The 21,438-nt window shown below is 43.7% G+C and overlaps 1 protein-coding gene across 12 annotated transcripts in view; it reads left to right on the top strand.

Moving 5' to 3' along the window:
• SHPRH (SNF2 histone linker PHD RING helicase) overlaps positions 1-21,438 on the top strand; it is a 141,002-nt gene that overhangs the window by 53,364 nt on the left and 66,200 nt on the right. For all 12 annotated transcript variants that reach the window (XM_073337550.1, XM_073337542.1, XM_073337547.1 and 9 more), the window contains 7 exons: positions 4,074-4,325; positions 6,057-6,135; positions 6,733-6,896; positions 6,982-7,238; positions 12,764-12,885; positions 17,629-17,717; positions 19,690-19,782. In XM_073337550.1, coding sequence (XP_073193651.1) covers positions 4,074-4,325; positions 6,057-6,135; positions 6,733-6,896; positions 6,982-7,238; positions 12,764-12,885; positions 17,629-17,717; positions 19,690-19,782 — 1,056 coding nt within the window. The remainder of the gene's footprint in view (positions 1-4,073; positions 4,326-6,056; positions 6,136-6,732; positions 6,897-6,981; positions 7,239-12,763; positions 12,886-17,628; positions 17,718-19,689; positions 19,783-21,438) is intronic.

Below are 21,438 nucleotides of genomic sequence, written 5' to 3'. Positions count from 1 at the left end.
GGTGCAGGACTGTTCTTCCTCCTCACCCGGATGAGGCAGTGTTTGGGGCGTGTTTGTCCTCCTGCACAGTGACTTAGTAGTAGCTCACCAGGAGCTATTGAAAAGAGTGGCCTCGAACCTTGGGCTGGAAGTGGAGGTAGAGTCCTTCCATAGCCTGGTTGATATCTTGTCTGATGCAAGCCCATCGAAGGTGACCCTCCCTCTCAATGAGGCCATTATTGGACCGGTTAAAGCCTTGTGGCAAACTCTGTCCTCCTTGTCTCCCACCACAAAAGAGACCTAAAAGAAGTACTTTGTTCCAACCCCAGGCTGCGGGTACTTGTACTCTGATCCCCCCCCCCCCCCCCGGGGTCCCGAGTGGTTTCAGCGGCCAATGAGAGGGAGAGCAAGAAATGACCTCGAAAGCAAAAGATTCAGAGACTAGACCTTTGTGGTAGAAAGAGGGTCTACAGCTCTGCTTCTCCAACCAGCAGGCGTTGCTGGGGAGTTAACGGTTTTAATGTCGGAGTCGATGATGAAGTTCAAGGATTCTCTTCTCCAGGAGTCCAGACAGGAGTTCTCCACTCTGGTGGAGGAAGGGAAGTCTGTGGGCAGAGCCTCCCTGCAGGCTGCCCTGGATGCGGCAGATTCGGTGGCTAGATCCATGGTTTCTGCAGTGGTCATGAGCAGATGCGTGTGGCTTCAGTTCTCGGGTCTACCAGTGGAGGTCCAACAATCCATTCAGGACCTGAAGGTACTTTGCTCTTCCCTGCGCAAATGGATGCGAAGCTTCACAGCCTGAAGGATTCCAGAGCCACCCTCAAGTCTCTAGATCTATATGCACCAGCGCCTTCCAGGAAACTTCAGGCCTCAACAACTGGTCCACTTCCCAACTCCATCGCTGTGCCAGGACCTGTTTTAGAAGTGAAACAGGTTATAAAAACAGACATCCCACCCACTTTGGCCTTGCTGACAGACTCTCACAGACACTCCAGAGGATCCAAGCAGAACTTTTGATGGGGAGTTCAAGTGCATTATGCCGGTTCCTGTACTGGATCCTGCCCCACTTTGGTTTTTGAACCATTGCTCTTGCTTCAGCCAGGCATGTTCCCATATCACCTTGGACTGCTGGGTAAGGAGTATGGTGGAGGAAGGTTATACTGTCCAGTTTATTTCCATTCCTCCCTCCCACACCCCTTTCACATCCCTCTTCAGGAACCCTTCTCATGAGCAACTTTTGGCCTAGGAGGTGCAAGCCCTCCTCTGGGTTTGGGCTGTGGAGGAGGTACCTCAGAGTTTGAGGGGAAAAGATTTTTACACCTGTTGTTTCCTAATCCTGAAGGCCAAAGGGGGTCTCGGATGCACCCTAGACCTGAGTTTCCTCAAGAGTTCTCTGAAGAAACTGAATTTTTGCATGGTATCCCTGGCCTTCATTATCCCCTCCTTGGATCCAAAGGACTGGTATGCTGCCTTCAACTTAAGACGCCTGTTTTCACACCTCCATTTTTCGGGTTCCAGGCAATGTCATCCCTGATATCGTAGGTCAGTGCACGCCCTGTCATGACAGCCAGTTTTTGCCTCAGATTATTGGATCATATGGCTGCATGCACGTACATAGTACCGCTTGTGAGACTGTGCCTCAGACCCCTTCAAGTATGGCTGGACTCGGCGTACTCGCCAAGCCGTCGTCATTTGGACACAGTGCTTACAGTTCCTGCCCAGGTCCTCGCCTCTCTAGATTGGTGGAGGGACTCCTGGTCGGTAGGCTTGGGCAGTCCCTGACCATCAGTATCCCTAACCTTGGATGCGTCCGAGCTAGGTTGGGGTGCTCACCTTAAGCAACTCAGAACTCAAGGTCTGTGGTCCCAGGAGGAACTTTCCTTACATATAAATGTCAGAGAACTGAGTGGTTCACCTAGCATGCCAAGTGTTTATACTCTAGATTGTAGGCAAGGTTGAGTGAGTCCTTACGGGCAATACAACAGCAATGTTTTACATCAACAAGCAGGAAGGGGCATGCTCTTCTCCTCCCCTCCCCGTGTCAAGAGGCCATTCACTTGTGGGAATTCTGTGTGAAGCACTCGATCCACCTCAAAGCTTCTCACCTTCCGGGAGCCTGGAGCAATCTGGCAGATCACCTCAGCAGATCTTTCTCCTCTCACCACGAGTGGTCCCTTCACCCCGGTATAATCAGGACCATCTTCGAGCAGTGGGGGACTCCCCTCAAAGACCTGTTTAAAACCAAGCAAAACAGAAAGTGTCAGCAGTTTTGCTCTCTACGTGGGTGCAGCCTGGGCTCGCTTACAGATGCCTTCCTACTCCATTGGACAAAGCATCTGTTATGTGTGTTTTTGTCCCCCTTCCCCCCCCACCCCCATTCCTCTCATGCACAAAGTCTTACTCAAGGTCAAGCAGGATAGAGCAAAGGTTATTCTTATAGCCCCAGCATGGCCACACCAGCACTGGTTGGGCATCTTATTAGACCTGTCAGTAGCGATCCCAGTGCCGTTTCCTCCCCTCCAGACCTGATCTCACAAGATCACAGCCGATTGCTCCGCCTGAATGTCAAGGTTCTCCACTTGACTGTGTGGAAGCTCCATGGAAGCGGAGCTGGCCTGTTTGGAGTAAGTCCGCCAGGTATTGCTAGACGGTAGGAAATCATCTACTAGAGTGACTTACCTCGCCAAGTGAAAGCGTTTCTCCTTGTGGTCATCCCAACGAGGCATCTCACCTGGTAGGTCACCTCTCCACTCAGTTTTGGAGTATATGCTTCATCTGAAAGAGCAGGGCTAGTTGGAGTGCACCTAGCAGCCATCTTTGTTTTTTTTCACATAAAATGTCCATTCACTTTAAGGGCTTATAGAGATTATAACCACAAATTAATGAACCCATTCCACAGTGGGACCTAAACCTGATCCTGTTAAGACTCTCAGGCCCTTCCTTTGAGCAGCTGGTATTGTGCCCCTTGTCGTACCTCTCCTGGAAGGTCGCCTTCCTATTAGCGATTACCTCAGCCAGGATGGTCTCGGAGATCAGGGGCCTTACTTCAGACGCCCCGTATATGGTGTTCTTTAAGTACAATTTCTCCCCCACTCCTGTGTTCCTCCCAAAGGTGGTTACGTGCATAATAACCACTCTATATTTCTGCTAGTATTCTTCCTGGAATCGCACAAGAATAGGGAGGAGTAGCGCCTTCACACATTGGATGTTAGGCAGGCCCTCGCCTTCTATACACAAAGGACCAAACTGTTTTGTAAGCCCACGCAGCTCTTCCTGGAAATAGCAGACAGGGTGAAAGGCCTACCAATTTCGGCCCAAAGAATTTCATCCTGGATCACTTCCTCCATTCGCATGTACTGTGACCAGGCAGGTGCTCCACTTCTTGCTATCTTGACAGCTTACTCGATGAGAGCTCAAGCTTCCTCAGTCGTGTTTCTGGCCCAGGTCCCAACCCAGGATATTTGTAGAGTGGCGACTTGGTCATTGGTGCATACCTTTTCATCCCGCTTTGCCATCACACAGCAGGCTAGAGGTGATGCTGCGTTTGGTAGAGCAGTCCGCATATATGTGAACTCCAAGCCCACTTCCTAAGGTTCCACTTGAGAGTCACCTAACATGAAATGGACTTGAGGAAGCACTCGAAGAAAAAATGGGTACTAACCTTTCCGTAGCTTCTGTTCCTCTAAATGTGTTGCTCATGTCCATTCTGCGACCCATTCTCCTGCCCCTCTGTCAGAGTTAGCCAGTAAGAAGGAACTGAGAGGGTGCGGAGCCAGCCAGGCCCCTTATATATGCTTATATCTAGCACCAAAGGGTGCTAGAGTTGACCCAACAGATACCATTGAGGGAAAAAATTCCCTGACAACTGTGCGTGTGGTGCATCCATACCTCATGTGGAATGGACATGTGCAACACATCTTGAAGAACAACAGTTACGAAAAGTTTAGTAGCCATTTTTTATGAACTGACACTGCATTATGCAAAGAACATTTTTAAGTGTGTGTTCTGTAAAACTATAAAGAGCTCTTACACTTTATGAAGTATTTCTTATCTTCAGTCTTTGCTCTCATGTTTGTGTATATAAATGTGTGTAGGTGTATCAAGGTGTGAAGAAACATGGCTTCTTGCAGCCTCACATGTTAGCAGAGCAGGAGGTAGTCATCACCACTTATGATGTCCTTCGCACTGAGCTGAACTACGTGGACATCCCACATAGTAACAGTGAAGATGGGCGCCGTTTCAGGAACCAGAAGCGGTATATGGCTATCCCAAGTCCCTTAGTAGCAGTGGAGTGGTGGAGGATCTGTCTAGATGAAGCACAGATGGTTGAATGCACCACTGCAAAGGTGAGGAAGTCTCCTGGGCATGCCTGTATTGAAAAGATTTGATAAGATTATTGTAACTTAAAGAAAAAAAAATAAGATAAAGCTGCTTCTTGACTCTTAATGTGTATTAAACATAAACTTGTCCTTGTAATCTGTTCTTCAGAAGTACTAATGGCTTGCTTCCTCTTGGAGATATTTACTGTTAAATGATTCCCCATTGAAGTTTTGGCATGCTATGATGTGTATCTAGCTCAAAAAGTATTTAACATAATTCATACCAACAGTTTAAAGAACTAGGTCATCATGCTGTATACAGTGTTTGATAGTTTCAAAGAACGCATTAGCCTGTTCAGTGACCTGGTTTAGAGGTATTAATATGTCCTTTAGGTCTAGAAACTATAAAACAGTCAGCAATGACTTGAGAAGCTCTTTAGGCTCATTCTAGCAGTTTGTAGAGAGAGATTATTTTAGTTAGTGTGTGTCCACCCCGTTGCCCAAGGTAGGGAGATAAAAATGCCAGCAGAAAATCCTACTCACATAACAATTTATGCCCAGTTAACTTACCTCCTTGTTGTAAACACTTCATCCAGTTTGAATTAGATCTGTGATAGATCTCATCAGCTGTCAAGTGATCCATTTGTTTTTAAAATAAAAGCATAATGAATCTATATATACATACCAGAGCCCTTCCGTGTGTGTGCGTGCATGTGTGAGGGGGGAAAAAGCACAAGTGTATCAGTTCTGCTTGCATATCTATCAGTTTTCTGTAGTACAGGGGTTCTCACTCTTCCATAGTGTAAATGTCTTAAGTGTGTATCACTTCCACTTTCCCAAATGATTATTTAACATCCATATGGCAAATACATCAATTGCTTACATGTAAAAGTAATGTCAGGGAAGTATTTAATGTAATTTTAGTTGTCTTTTAATGGTAGTTACAGCTAGAAACAGAGGAGAGCCAGGACCATATTTACAGCAAACTCTGTCTGGAACATGCAAGGATTACAGAGGTAGCAATCTGAGACCTGTTGCTCTGGATCAGTTCCTTTCTTTTACATGTAAGCAGATACTGTAGTTACCACACATGTAGGGAAATCTGTGGGTGGAACCAAAGTTCTTACTTCTCTTACTGTACTAATGACCCTGATGTTTCTCTTCATCAGCCGAGGCACAATATCTTCTTTCCCATCCTTTCTTATTATTTAATGAAAAAACTATCTGTCTCTTACCTGTCAACCAAAAATACTGCTCTCCACAGGCAACTTAGGTGAGTAGCACAGTTGCCAACTTTCAGATGGTAAATAAGCATCCTGACTTTCACAGTAAGCCAAAAATCAAGCTAATCCCATTTCAAAACAAGGCTAAAACAAGTCAATCCCTAAGAACCCCAACATTCTGTGTGACTAGATCCCCCCGGCGTGCAGTCTGGGACTGTGGTGGGCCCACTGTGCACCCTGATTCTCTTCCTCCCCTATTTGCCCCCCCTTGCTCCTGCTTGCCGGGAGCCAATCCAAAAAAAAAAAAGCAACAAGCTACAAGCCAAAAGCTAGCCATCAAGCAACTCACAAGCCAATTAAGCAAAAACAAGCCCAATTTCAGCCTTTTTTTCATGGGTTTGGCATGTCTGGTGAATAGTGTTTTGCAAGGCTGACAAATACAATCATGGTTCTTCAGAGTGAGTGAGCTTTTTCTTGGCTCTTGTGGTCTTTTCGTGTTTTTCTACTTATTGCTATTCCTGTCTTCTCTCATTAGGCTGCAGAAATGGCACTCCGTTTGAGTGGAATCAATCGCTGGTGTGTCAGTGGCACTCCTGTGCAGCGAGGATTAGAAGGTAAGCTTTGTGTAGTAGTGTAGTCTGTTTGGGTTTTTTTCCCCAATGAATTGGGGCTCCAGGAAAGACAACTAAACTTGCCAATTTTGATATTCCTATTCTAGATTCCTGCAGTAGATATTTTGTATTCCTAGAGAAGAATGCTTATAGTTTGTAAGTCTTAATTGATTTCCTTTGTCATAATATTAAGACGCTATTGAAGGAGTGAAACTCTACTGAATTACAGCCACTGCTGGGGTGGTAGGCAATAAGCAATTGGTGCATTGCAGGTTGCAAAATAATGATGGAGAGCAGTATTTTTTTTTTTTTTGGTAACAAGATCCTAGGGAAAACTAACTCTTATGGAAAGTGTCATACAATCTTTAAAGTTATACAGAACAGACAGGACCTTAATATTTAAGGTCTCAGCTGAAAGACCACAGCACATAGTAAATTGCATGGAGCTTCATCTGTTTTCTGTAGAAGAGTGATGAACTGAGTCTGCTTCTGCGGTTTAAGCACTTAGGTATTTCAAACTTGGTGACATTACGTTACTGTGTGCTATTTTAGAATGCCACACCAAAAAAAATTTCTACAGTAATCTTCTTCTTTTGTCAGATCTATATGGCCTAGTGCTTTTTCTTGGAGTTGATCCTTACTGGGTCAAACATTGGTGGGATCAGCTTCTGTATCGACCTTACTGTAGGAAAAATCCTCAGCCTCTCTACAACCTAATTGCCAACATAATGTGGAGATCAGCAAAGAAGGACGTGATTGATCAAGTAAATATGGACTTTAAAAAAATTGCATGTAAATAGCACTTTCAACAAAAACATTTTTATGTATTTATTTTATTTTACTTTGCAGATTCAGATTCCCCCTCAGACAGAAGATGTGCACTGGCTTCACTTTTCTCCTGTGGAGAGACACTTTTATCATCGTCAACATGAAGTGTGCTGCCAAGATGCGCTAGCAAAACTCAGGAAGATTTCTGATTGGACTCTTAAACTTAGCAGCTTGGACAGGAGGACGGTCACTTCTATTCTGTACCCTTTGCTGCGGCTGAGGCAGGCCTGCTGTCATCCACAAGCTGTTCGTGGGGAATTCTTGCCATTGCAGAAAAGGTGAATTTTACCACTGCTTAAATTGAGTGCTGAGGGCTTGATCCTACACTCATTGAAATCCATGGCAAAGCTCCCATTGAACTTAATGGTATGGGATCAGGGGCCAATGTTGTTACAGTAAGTCAAAAATTATACCTGCCAGTTGAGCCACTTCGCAGCTATGCTGCATCAGGCATGATCTTACCTGACGTCAGAAGCTGAGAAGGATGCAGTAAGGTTATTGACACGGTCTCCCACAGTATTCTTGTCAGCAAGTTAAGCAAGAAGTATGGGCTGGATGAATGCACTGTAAGGTGGGTAGAAAGTTGGCTAGATTGTCGGGCTCAACGGGTAGTGATCAATGGCTCCACGTCTAGTTGGCAGCCGGTGTCAAGTGGAGTGCCCCAGGTGTCGGTCCTGGGGCCGGTTTTGTTCAGTATCTTCATAAATGATCTGGAGGATGGTGTGGATTGCACTCTCAGCAAATTTGCGGATGATACTAAACTGGGAGGAGTGGTAGATACGCTGGAGGGCAGGGATAGGATACAGAGGGACCTAGACAAATTGGAGGATTGGGCCAAAAGAAATCTGATGAGGTTCAATAAGGATAAGTGCAGGGTCCTGCACTTAGGACGGAAGAACCCAATGCACAGCTACAGACTAGGGACCGAATGGCTAGGCAGCAGTTCTGCGGAAAAGGACCTAGGGGTGACAGTGGACGAGAAGCTGGATATGAGTCAGCAGTGTGCCCTTGTTGCCACGAAGGCCAATGGCATTTTGGGATGTATAAGTAGGGGCATAGCGAGCAGATCGAGGGACGTGATCGTCCCCCTCTATTCGACATTGGTGAGGCCTCATCTGGAGTACTGTGTCCAGTTTTGGGCCCCACACTACAAGAAGGATGTGGATAAATTGGAGAGAGTCCAGCGAAGGGCAACAAAAATGATTGGGGGTCTGGAACACATGAGTTATGAGGAGAGGCTGAGGAAACTGGGATTGTTTAGTCTGCAGAAGAGAAGAATGAGGGGGGATTTGATAGCTGCTTTCAACTACCTGAGAGGTAGTTCCAGAGAGGATAGTTCTAGACTATTCTCAGTGGTGGAAGAGGACAGGACAAGGAGTAATGGTCTCAAGTTGCAGTGGGGGAGGTTTAGGTTGGATATTAGGAAAAACTTTTTCACTAGGAGGGTGGTGAAACACTGGAATGAGTTGCCTAGGGAGGTGGTGGAATCTCCTTCCTTAGAAGTTTTTAAGGTCAGGCTTGACAAAGCCCTGGCTGGGATGATTTAATTGGGTATGGGTCCTGCTTTTGAGCAGGGGGTTGGACTAGATGACCTCCTGAGGTCCCTTCCAACCCTGATATTCTATGATTCTATTATTCCTACTAATTCCTAGGTGCCTGAGAAAGCGATTTTGATTGTTCTGTATTTGGCACTCTTCCAAGGACTGACCTTTTACTATGATGACGAGAGGCACTATACTGATGGAGTTACCATATTTATGATGGGATACAAAACTGAGATCCTAAATTCAGTGGAATTTATTTTGTCTTCAGTGTTTGCTGACAAACATTGCGCTAGAGCATGAGCACTTGAAAAATTAAACTGACTAGGAAAAAACAAGAGAGCCTATTTAGCCTGCAGGATTCACTGTCTAAAAGAAGAGTTATTCACAAGGTGAATAAGCAGTACAATATAGGTTTTTTTAAAACATTGTTTTAAATAAACTGTTAATAAAGAACTTCTGTGTTTTAAAATAAATTTAGGGCTAGACTTTCAAAATCTGTTTGCATACTTTTGTGTGCACACTTGTAAAGATCTTTCTCTCCCCCCACATGCAACCCATAAGGCAGAGGTGGGCAAACTATGGCCCGCGGGCCACATCCGTCCTGCCCAGCCCTTGAGTTCCCCTGCCGGGGAGGCTAGTGCAGCCCCTCCCTTGCTGTCTCCCCTCCCCCGCAGTTATAGTGCTGAGCGAGCAGCGCTCTGGGCTGCGGGGCTGCATGCTCCTGGAGGGCAGCACGGCAGCGTGTCTGGCTCCAGCCGGGTGGTGCAGCTGCCAGACATTCTACTCTGAGCGGAATGGTAAGGGGGCCAGGGCTGGGGGCCAGTCAGGGGATAGGGAGCAGGGGGCGGCTGGATAGGTGTGGGAGTCCTGGGGGGCCTGTCAGAGGGTGGTTGGATGGGGCGGAGGTTCTGGGGGGGTGTTCAGGGGATGGGAAACGGGGGGGTTGGAAAGGTGTGGGAGTCCCGGGGGGCCTGTCAGACAGTGGGGGTGTGGACAGGAGTTGGGACAGTCAGAGGACAGGGAGCAGGGGGGTTGGATAGAGGGTGGGATCCTGGGGGGGGGGCAGTTAGGGGCCAGGGGTCCTGGGAGGGGGCGGTCGGGGACAAGGAGTGGGGGGATTGGATGGGTTGGGGATTCTGAGGGGGGGCAGCCAAGGGGCGGGAAGTGGAGGTGTTGGATAGGGGGCAGGGCCAGGCTGTTTTGGGGGCCCAGCCTTCCCTACTCAGCCCTCCATACAATTTTGCAACCCCAATGTGGCCCTCAGGCCAAAAAGTTTGACCACCCCTGCCATAAGGCCATCACTGCACCAGCCCTGTCTTTAGCCAAAAACGGTTTAATACTGCTCCTTTTGGAGCAAGTGAGTGCTGCTCTTTTGGCTAGCAACAGTGAGTTGCTAGAGAGAAAGGTATGGGTGCATAATCCTATGCCAGGGACTGAGAGCATTGGCTTTTCTGCATTTTTTTTTTTAAGCTCTTGCTGCCACAGGCAGGAAAGAATCAAGCTTGGCCCTTAATGTGAATGTATTTCTGCTGTTTTCAACCACCTTTTCTTTTGTTCCTCTCTGCTCTCTTCACGCATTTCCTGTGTCTCTTTCCCTCTGTCCTTCGTCCCTCCTCTCTCTCCTGACAGGGCACCTTCAGTGTAGAATTATGTCTGTGCTGTTGTGCAATAGCTATAGAAGCAGACAATCTGTTGTAGGATTTTCCTGCCTGATAGTTTTAAAGCTGTGGAAGCATGGGTGGAACATGAGAAATACCAGTACTCCCCCAATCCATAGCAAGTTACTGTTTGAGTACTGCCGAACATTCCAATGATGTACAAGTGCAGCATGCAAGCCATGCTGCTGAATGCACCAGGAATATCCTAGCACTGCACTGATTTCAGTGAAATGTTGATGAGTACAGCAGCATAGCAATTGCAGTGGAAGACAAGCAATAAAAGATGAACCCCCAGTAAACACACTGTAAGAAAAGACAGTTTGGAGATACCATTTATATATTTTCTTGTGAACAAGTGCTGTCTGTAGCAATGGACCATTCCCAGAACATGCAGAAGATTTGGCTTATGGCTTCCTTTATTTGCATGTGAATAAATAAGAATTCAGTGCCAGGTATTGTGGTGAATAGGAGAATTGGACTGAAACAAGGAAACTGACGCCTGGAGTGTGTTCTATGAGAGTGTTAATTTTCTCATATAGTAAAGGCAGTGAGTAAGGCTGTCTAGCCATTCCTAAACAGGATACTTTTTAGGTTTTCCTAGAATTTCAACTGAATCAGGAACTTCTCTTGAAATTGATTATTAGCCTCAGATTGTTCAAAGTAAATGAATTAAGGGCTTGTCTACACTTAAAATGCTACAGCAGCACAGCTGTAGCACTTCAGTAGAGATGCTACCCATCGGTGTAGGTAATCCACCTCCCCGAGAGGTACTAGCTAGGTTGATGGCAGAATTCTTCTGTTGATCTCGTGCTGTCTACATGGGGACTTAGGTTGGCTTAATTACGCAGCTCAGGGGTGTAGATTTTTCAAACCCTGACCAACATAGTTAAACCAACCTAATTTTCTAGTGTAGGCTAGGCCTTACAAATTATGAAACTATGTGCTATTTTTGTTTTGCTTTTAGAAATTTCTTTCACTCTCCATGCTTATGAAAATGAAAGATTAATGGCGCTGGCTAGAGCTAAGCAGAATGAGAGCAGCAGGTGCTGTGCATATTTTCCAATACAACTGAGAAATGTAGATCAGTATAAATTGCAGTTTTAAATCAATAGCACCTCCATCTCCGATGCTGGAATGGCAGCAGGAGCATTGAAACTTTAGATAGCAGGAGCAAAGGTAAGGGGGAAACCTTAGTACAGGCGTAATCAATTACTTTTTGTCAAGGTCCTAATTTCTTGGTCAAGGTATAGTCAAGGTCCAGACTCCAGAGAAGAAAATCATTTAAAAACCCCCCAATAATTATGATAATAAGTAAATAAAAAGATTTCAGGTCTGTTCAAAAGCATCTGGCGGTCTGAATTTGGCCTGTGGTCCCCATATTGACTACCCCTGCCGTAGTAGGTACTGCAGTGTTGCTGGGAGGGGAAATGGGGCCCAGTCAATGCGGCTTCTCCATACCTTCACGTCCTGGATCCAAACTGTGCAGGGGTGACTCCCGCATCCCTCTAGGACACGAGGAACAATTCCAGGGAGGAGCCAGCCCCGGGAACCAGAATCAGGCACAGAAGCAGCCTTAGCAGGGACTGTTGGATACTAATGTGATGGTGCTGATTTCTACCATTTTTACTCTGGTCAGTCTCTTCTCATGCTGATTGCTTGTCTGTTTCAATCCACTCCTGCCCAAACCCTTCATTTCAGCCTGACCCCAGTGGCCCTTTATGGTCCCTTCATTCTTCCTTCCCTCTTTCTTCTCCTACCCTCTCCCTTTCACCTCTCTCCTTCCCTTTTTCTTTCTATTTAGGTAATCTGCTAAACCCCACTCAGAGAATTAAAAAAAATTAAAGGAAGGAAAGCATAGTGTAACTAATGTGACATTTGTCAACCATCGCTCTGTTTACTCGCTTGTATTATCTCCTTTCCCCTGTACTTTGTCTTATCTATTTAGATTTGCTCATGAACTATTGCTTATTCATTTGTACAACCCTAACACAATGGGATCCCTTTTTCATTTGGCTCTTATGTATATCAGCAATACAAATAATAATACTTAAAGGAGAGAGGCCGGTTACAATGTGGAAAGATCGCTTTACAACAATACATACTCTCAGGCCCTGAGAGTCTGGTGGAGCTGTCATGTTGCTGAAGTAATGCATTGGTCCCGGAGGGAAGGTGCTTTTGAAAATAGATTGTATAGCTCTTTCTCTACAAGAATGGCCTGTACTTCCTTGTCTCTGGAGGAATGATGCTGTGTTGTTGCAGTGTAGAGACTTGGACATAGTGGCTCTGAATGAAGTAATGGGAGAAATTCCTGGCACTGGAGTTCTGACAGGTCTACTTTTCCCAAGTCTCCACAGAGTGGGGGAGTTCATTCCTATACTCTTGACGTGCACTCTTGGTTAGATGAGTGATTGGGGCACAGCCCGTAACTAGATGTGTGCAGATGCTGCAGCTGAAAGAGTGACTGCTAAAACTAAGTCATGTCACTATATTGTCCTTGAGAATATTTATCATGTGGCAAACATATGTTTGCATAATATGACCTTTCATGCAAGTGTAGCGTCTGTTTTCTTTCAAATTTGATCCATTAGATCTTTATTTCAGCACAATGACCATGGAGGAGCTACTAACTTCACTGCAGAAGAAATGTCGCACTGAATGTGAGGAAGCCCATCGACAACTGGTGTGTGCTCTCAATGGTTTAGCTGGTATCCATATCATTAAAGGTAAAAGCATACCGCTCACTATGTTAATTTACTCTGTCTGATGGGCGAGTCATGAGGTTAGCTATCATCATGGCAAAATGACAGGTCCATTGATTTCAGGGAAAAGTGCATTATGTGGTCACAGAAAACTGGAACTGCATATAGGCAGCAGCTGAAATCCTAACAAATTTCTCTGAGCTGACAGGGAAGAAAGAGGTGCAGTATATTGGGAACTGCATCACAACACTTTCCATTTTTTAAATTTTGTAACGTTCTTTCTATGTTCACTTTCTAAAGTCTAATCAAGAGAGGATAAAAGCAACAAATCTAGCTTGATTCTGCTTTCACAGTGGTGTAATTCAAGTGTAAATCCATTGACGTCCATTGAGTTGCACTAGTGTAAAACTGGAGCAGATGAGGTGAATTAGCGCCATTATTTTCTCCCTTTTATTAGGGCTATGACAGTGGCTACTGTGACAGATACAATGGACACTTGGAATATCCAAAGATTCTTGTATCAACTTTGTAAAAGTTATGTGCATCTTTCTGGGGTAGGGATTATATTATGGATTCATGGGGGAACTAAAGGGTTTCCTGGAGGAATTAAAATCACTAGATGGTGACCAATGCAAATCCCATGGCAGTTAACCAGTCTGGAGAAGCCTCACCCCTGTGGAAAATTGCATAAACTGGTTTGATCTGGTTCAAAAATATATGGTTTTGGGTTCCTTGTTTGCCAGTACATTGACAACCTTGAAGCAGGGAGAGAGGTCACTCTCCTGATCCAAGAATGGACATGAGACTGTGAGCCAGAGGGACAGGCCCTGTGATAGTACATGCCAAGGTCTCCATGTGGAAGATGGGTGACAAGCTAAGACTTCATATAAGTTGTTTGTTGTTTGAGATGTTTTCTCTATAATGCTTTTGTTGTGAATAAATAATACTTTGCTTTATGAAGGCTGGCTGGTCACAGGTTAACCCTGTCATTGCCCCAGAAAGAATAGGACTGTTAGTGCTGAACTAAAGTCAGACTTGCTGAGGTGATCGGAATGAATTGCAGGGACGATCGTTGCCTAAATACCCAGCCTAGAGAGGGTGTCACAGGACTCTCTCCTGAGAAGGGTGATGGCTAGAGGCTGGAGATCTAAGAGGGGTGAGAAGAGGTCAGAGATGCAGTTACCTCTGGAACTGTGACAGCTACATCAAAGGTTTTGTGTAGGTAATAGAACTTGAAACACATAGCTAGCAAAGAGTGGCACAATGCTGGAAGTATGTGTGGTGCTTAATTTATCAGAAACATTTTTTGTCCTTTGCACATTCATTCCAGTCACTAAACTTTGCTCCTTTGATCTAATGGTCAGTGAAATCTTTGGCCTCTTCCCTAGAATATTATGACATTATACAGTATTTTAAACATTTTAGTAAAATGTGGTATTGAGGCTTTTTGTCTCTCATAAAGTGAAATTGCATTTCAGTTTCAATATCATATAACATATGGATGCTTTTGCAATATTGTTTTTAAGTTGTAATAGATTTTAATGGCATCAATAGCAAGGATTGATACTGCCATTTGAAGTTGAAGGTACAAAAGATAACCAATTTGGTAGCAATGATGACAATACTTTCCGCCCCCATGTCTGGAGCAATTGCTGTGTACACAGAGAATGTAAGAAATACAAGAAGTCATTATGTTGTTGCCATTGCAAACGCTGTTTAGTTGAAGGAATATTAGCATATAAATGGCAGTGTAGATTCCAGTTGAATCAGTGTGGGGGTTTTGTGAGTTCTAATCAGAAATCTGAAAAATGAAGCAAAGAGAAATAATTATGTGAATCTCTTACCAAGCAGCATAATTTACTTGGATGCTTAGTTCTAAATGTTCACAGCAAAAGTACAGCCTGTTTTTTGTTTGTTTTTTGTTTTTTGCCAAGTGATCTTTGTTAAAACTAATGAGTTGCATGGAATTACACCTGCCCTTTGTTTTAAAAATGAGTACTAATACTATAACTATCTTATGAATAAATCTTAGGAATAAGGATAAGAATAAATTTTGTTCCTTTCCTTCCCAATTGCACCTATTAATCGGATGTGGTCCTGGTGATTACCAGTGAACTCTGAAGTGTATAGTGAAGTGTAATACGTTTTGTAGCACCTAGTAGTTCAGATAAATCAAATCACATCATGTCATTTTTAGTTAAGCTGCATTAATTTCAACGGTCTCTTCAGTTTACCTGTTCAGTTCTTCTTTCAATAAAGCTTTTACTAGACCAGTGGCTCTCAAACTTTCCAGACTACTATATCCCTTCAGGAGTCTGATTTGTCTTGTGTACACCCAAGTTTCATCTAATTTAAAAACTACTTGCTTTCAAAATCAGACATAAAAATACAAAGTGTCACACAGCACTGAAAAATTGCTTACTTTCTCATTTTTACCATGTAATTGTAAAATAAATCAACTTGAATATAAATATTCTACTTACATTTCAGTGTATAAAATATAGAGCAGTATAAACAAGTCATTGTCTGTATGAAATTTTAGTTTATACTGATTTCACTAGTGCTTGTTATGTAGCCTCTTGTAAAACTAAGTAAATATCTAGATGAGTTGATGTACCCCCTGGAAGACCTCTGCGTACCCCCAGGGGTATTCTTACCCCTGGTTGAGGACCACTGTACTAGACAACTTCCCCACCCTGTAACTTGCCACCACTTTTTTTCAAGATATTTGGAACTAGAAAAGGGCTTTCACTATTATCTTACTGTCCACCCTTAAATTTTTATGTCCCATGGACCACCACACTCATTCAAAAGTTTTCCCAGACTATTAATTTGGTTACCTATCTTCTGTGTGTTGTTGGAGGAGAAGAAAGTATATGTAATTGTGGTTTTTATGATTTGCAAATGTAGCTTCAAGTTAATATTGGTTAATTTCTTCCTCAGGGTGCATATGGCCACTTAAACTATAGTTCCACTATTAAAAGTGATTGTGAAAATGGCACAAGAGGGGGTGAATAATGGATTTTTTGGTTTAGTGATAATTCTGAAAACTGAAAATGAAATTTTTTGGCAAATCAAAATAATTTAGTGCTTCGAAATAAAACATTGTGACTGTGGGAATTTTGACAAAAGCAGAGGACTAGATTCACAAAAAGGTCAGTGGGGAGAATGGGGTGAGCTTGTAGTAGGAGGTGGCTTCCTTTAAAATCTTTAGCCCAGTGGTTAGGGAACTCATCTGGGATGCAGGAAACATGAGTTCAACTCCTCCCTCTGCGTTATGTGAAGAAGGGATTTGAACATGGGTCTCCTATATTGTAGGAGAATTCTCTAGCCATTGGGCTATGGGACATTGTGGTATGTGTCTTTCTTAATCTCTCCTGTTGAAGCTGCTCCACTTTTTATAAATAATTATTAGCCATTGGAGCAGAGCCATTGAAACTGAGTCTCCCACTTCCTTGGTGAGTGTCCTAATCACCAGGCTATAGAATCATTCTTTCCCTGCCCCAGTGACTATTCATTGATACTGTATTATTGATACTGGTGATTCATAGTCATGAATTGGCAAATTCTGCATTTAGTTGCACCAGTGCAGTGGGTGTTGTAACAGATGGGTTCGTATTAGGGCTGAATTTGAAGTTTGAAAATATGACTTGTAGAATTCTGCTTGACTCTGAAATCATCATGAGTTTTCAGGTTTGACAATTGCGAAAACCATGTTTAACTTGGAAACTGAAACTGTTTGCTCTGGAAGTCACTGAGAAACAACAAATATGGTACCCCACAATGCCATTCTTAGACTTACTTTTCAGAGTAAAACTCCACTATGTTGAGTAAAACATTCTTCTTCAATTGGTGTTTTAAAATAGGCAATTTACAAAACCAAAAAATCAGTAAGTAAATAGTAGATGGTTCCTCTGAAGGCATCTTACATATGTTATAGATCAGGGGTGGGCAAACTTTTTGGCCCAAGGGCCACATCTGGGTATGGAAATTGTATGGCGGACCATGAATGCTCATGAAATTGGTTGTTGGGGTGAGGGCTCCGTCTGGGGGGTGTGGACTCTGGAGTGGGGCCAAAATGAGGAGTTCAGGGGGAGACTCTGGACTGAGGCAGGGGGTTGGGATGCGGGGTGGGGAAGAGGGGAGGGCTCTGGGATGGAGCTGGGGATGAGGGGTTGGGAGTGTAAGAGGATGGGCTGGGACTGAGGGTTTTGGCTGGTGGGAGGGGGATCAGGGCTGGGGCATGGGGGGGCATGGGCAGGGTCAGGGGTGCAGGCTCCTGGCAGCACTTCAAGTAGCTCCCAGAAACAGCAGCATGTCCCCCCTCCAGCTCCTGTGGAGATGCTCCAGCTCCTGCCAGATGGCTCTGTGCACTGCCCTGTCTGCAGGCACCACCCCACAGCTCCCATTGGCTGTGGTTCCTGGCCAATGGGAGCTGTGGGGACAGCGGTTGGGGCGGGGGTACTGTGCGGAGCCCCTTGGCTGCCCCTACACGTAGGAGCTGGAGGGGGGCATGCTGCTGCTTCTGGGAGCAGCGCGGAGTGGGGCAAGCCCCTGACCCCGCTCCCCGGCTGGAGTGCCAGAGTGAGGCAAGCCCCGGACCCTGCTCCCCAGTGGGAGCTCGAGGACTGGATTAAAACATCTGGAGGACCAGATGCGGCCCCCAGGCCATAGTTTGACCACCTCTGTCATAGATGATGGCCATTTGTGGCCATTTGGAGATAGAAATAATGTTGCATTGGTTCTAAGTGGATTTGAATTCTTCAGATGAATATGCATTGGCAGCAGACCTGTACAGGGAGGTGTTGCGTTCCTCTGAAGAGCACAAAGAAAAGCTCAAAACAGATTCGCTGCAAGTGAGTATGAATTTAAGTTCACAGGCATTTTTAAAATAGACATGTCAACGTGTACTTGACTGTTCTTGTATCACAGTTAAATTTCTTATGCAGCTATTTCTCATAGGGGCTTGCCAAAGGGACACTGTTAACTTGTTCTGTCTTCAAATATAACATACTGTAAACCAGTAGTTTTCAAACTGCGGTTCGGGACCCAGTACCGGGTCACAGAATGTAAGGCACTGGGTCACGGTGGCTCTGGTCAGCACAGCTGACCAGGCTGGCTAAGGCAGGCTAGTTCCTACCTGTTCTGACACCACACTGCACTCTGGAAGCAGCCAGCAGCAGGTCTAGCTCCTAGGTGGCAGGGCCACAGGACTCCGTGCACTGCCCCCACACCGAGCACTGGCTCCCCCCCCCCCCCCCCCCCAAAAAAAATTTGAAAACCACTGCTCTAAACATTGTGTTCTATGACAAGTCCATGGAACTACAGATTTCTTGTTTAAAGCCACCATAGTGCAACAAAAAATTTGTATAAGGCCTTGCCTCTAATTTTTAGTGATGCACCAAAAAACAATGTGAGCTTTGCCTGCTGGTCTACAATAGAATTTAACAAGCTGTAATCTTGGAGTCTTGCATATCACTGCTAACATCAGTGGTACTAGAATACAGACAGAGAAATAGACAAAAGGCAGCTGTGATAGTTCCTGGAGAAGTATAAATGGAACCAAGTCAAATTGTTATATCACAAGAAATTATACCTCTAAGAGCATTATAAGACAAGAAAGAATAAAAAAGTATTGACAGTATCCCTTTAGGAAACTGTATTTATATTATGTGAATAACCAGCAACTGCAGATGATATTTTATATTTAAAGAACATGTTCAACAAGGTAAATTTGGACCAACTTTCTTTTGTCTTACAGCAGAAGCATGTTTATGTATTATGTCATGATAATGACAACTCAGAAGTGAGCTACTTGCCTGTTGGTTCTCTTACCACTTACGGCCACAAAGGGAAATGAAATATTATTTCAAGTCATTGTCCTCCATTGAGGTTCTCTAACACAGAACTTTTCACCAATGTGGAGTTGCTTTGGTCATGTTTATTGCACCCAGTGTAATATTTTTGTTTTGTCAATTCAAGCGCGATCTACCTCTCATTAATCATATCTGTACCAGTATATCAAACTGCCTCTGTTGATGTCTGAGTATCTCTCACTAAATAAATTCCCTGACATTGCAGGAACCTTGGGCAGTGGTGCACCTTTGTCCATCTTGTGCCACACAATAGTTTAGTCTCCTGAAGATTGTAATACTTTGGTCTAATTCTGGTTGCTGGGCTTGTTGTGGGGTAATTGGATGGTATTTAGTGGCCTGTGTTACAAAGGAGGTCAGAGTAAATGATCTGATGGTCTCTTGTGGCCTTAAACTCTGACTTTAATATAACAATAATGATGTTAATGAAACTATACTACTGTAACTTAAGAAAAATGGCAGAAGCTGCTCAGAGTTCATAATTTTTTTTCCCACTTTTCTGAAGTTTGTCTATTTTTGGGACATATAAACAACTTCTTTCCATATTTAGTTTTTAAAAATAATTTATAAAAGAATAAATTTTAAGATAAAAGCCTTGCATCTCACGAGGGCTTTAAGGGGAACAGCTGTGATCCAGTATATAGAGTACAAAGCAGAGAATCAAAGACCTGGGTTCTTTTTTAGACTTTCTCACTGATTTGCTGTGAGATCTTGGGGGAGTCAGGTAACCTAGTTCTCCCATTTTTGCTCTCTGTAAGCGGGGATAATAATACGTACCCACCTTCATAAGGTACTTTACGATTCACAGAGGAAAGCCCTACCTTTAAATGAAATATTTATTATTATTCTCATAAGTAGCCTTGTTCTGGGATTCCACTAATGATTTCATTGTTGCTGTACCAGATAATACAGTATATTGTGTTTCATGATAATTGTTGCTTTTCTCTATGTGAAGAGACTTCATTCTACACACAACCTGATGGAACTACTGACAGCAAAGCATCCAGGGATACCACCAACCTTGCGTGATGGCAGACTTGAGGAAGAGGTGATTGTTCGTTTTGGTGTAAATGTATTTTAAAGAACAATGATTTGCAGATTGTACTTTTTTAAAGACTGTAACCATCTTTTTCTATTATTTTATGTCAAAAGAAGGGGAAAAAATCATCAGGCCAAATACTCCAGGATAAGCCTCCAGCCATGTTACTCATTCAATCAGATGCAGTTGTACTGAGAGAAGGGAAAATGTCCAATTGCTGCTATTCTGAATGTGTGCTGATCTTTGCTACATTATGATTATATGTTTTGAGGAAACTTTAAACATTGATCACTAGAATTATGATCTTACAAGTGTTTACGTATGAATAGTCCCATAGTCAATAAGGCTAGTCGTGTAAAATTAAGTACCTCTCATAAGTGTTTTCAGGACTGGGTCAAATAGTGCAGTTTATAAAGAGAGTGTCAGAGGAGAAGGAATAAGTATTAGCCACCTCATGGACCAAACTATGGAAAGTACCTATATTTGAAGTTTACAAAGCGGTCTGTTGAATGTTGTGTGACAAATGATAGTCAACTTCTCAATTCACAGATATCTAGTGATCTCTGAACATGTTTTCACCAAGGGTTTTACTGGATTCTCCATTACTGATCACTTTTAAATTGTATGTTTTTCTAAAAAAAATGCTCTAGGAATTATTTTGGGGAAGTTCTATGGCCTTTGCTATACAGTAGGTCAAACTTGATCACAATCATAGAAATGTACGACTTGAAGGGATCTCAATAGGTCACCCATTCCCCTTCACTGAGGCAGGACCAAGTATTATCTAGGCCATCCCTGTCAGGTGTTTGTTCAACCTGTAGTTAAAAACCTCCACAGATGGAGATTCCATAACCTCCCTAGGCAATTTGTTCCAGAGCTTAACTACCCTTACAGTTACGAAGTTTTTCCTAATCTCTAACCTAAATCTCCCTTGCTGCAATGTAAGCCTATTACTTCTTCTCCTGTCCTCAGAGAATAAGGAACACAATTTATCACCCTTCTCTTTATAACAACCTTTTACATACTTGAAGACTGTTATCATGTCCCCCCACTCATATTTTCTAGACCTTTAATCGTTTTGTTGCTCTCCTCCGGACTTTCTACCTTTTGTCCACATCTTTCCTGAAGTGTGGTGACCAGAACTGGACACAGTACTCCAACTGAAGTCTCTTTGGTGCTGAGTAGAGTGGAAGAATTACTTCTTGTGTCTTTCTACAACACTCCTACTAATACATCCCAGAATGATGTTTGCTTTAGTTGCAACAGTATTACATTGTTGACTCATATTTAGTTTGTGATTCATTATGACCCCCAGATTCCTTTATGCAGTATTCCTTCCTAGGCAGTCATTTCCCAATTTCTATTTGTACAACTGATTATTCCTTGCTAAGTGTAGTTCTTTACATTTGTCCTTATTGAATTTCATCCTATTTACTTCAGACCATGTTTCAAGTTTGTCAAGATCATTTTGAATTCTAATTCTGTCTCCAAAGCACTTGCAGCCCCTCCCAGATTGGTATCATCCACAGACTTTATAAGTGTACTCTCTATACCATTATCCAAATAATTTATGATAATATTGAATAGAACCAGCTCCAGGACAGATCCCTGCGGGACCTCTCTTGATAGGCTTTTGCAGCGTGACTGTGAACCATTGATAACTAC

This window comes from Lepidochelys kempii, chromosome 3 (genome assembly GCF_965140265.1).
Source record: "Lepidochelys kempii isolate rLepKem1 chromosome 3, rLepKem1.hap2, whole genome shotgun sequence".
In the NCBI taxonomy this organism is placed as follows: Eukaryota; Metazoa; Chordata; order Testudines; family Cheloniidae; genus Lepidochelys; species Lepidochelys kempii.
The sequence above is the reverse complement of the archived record's forward strand: the minus strand, read 5'-3'. Positions and strand labels throughout refer to the sequence as shown.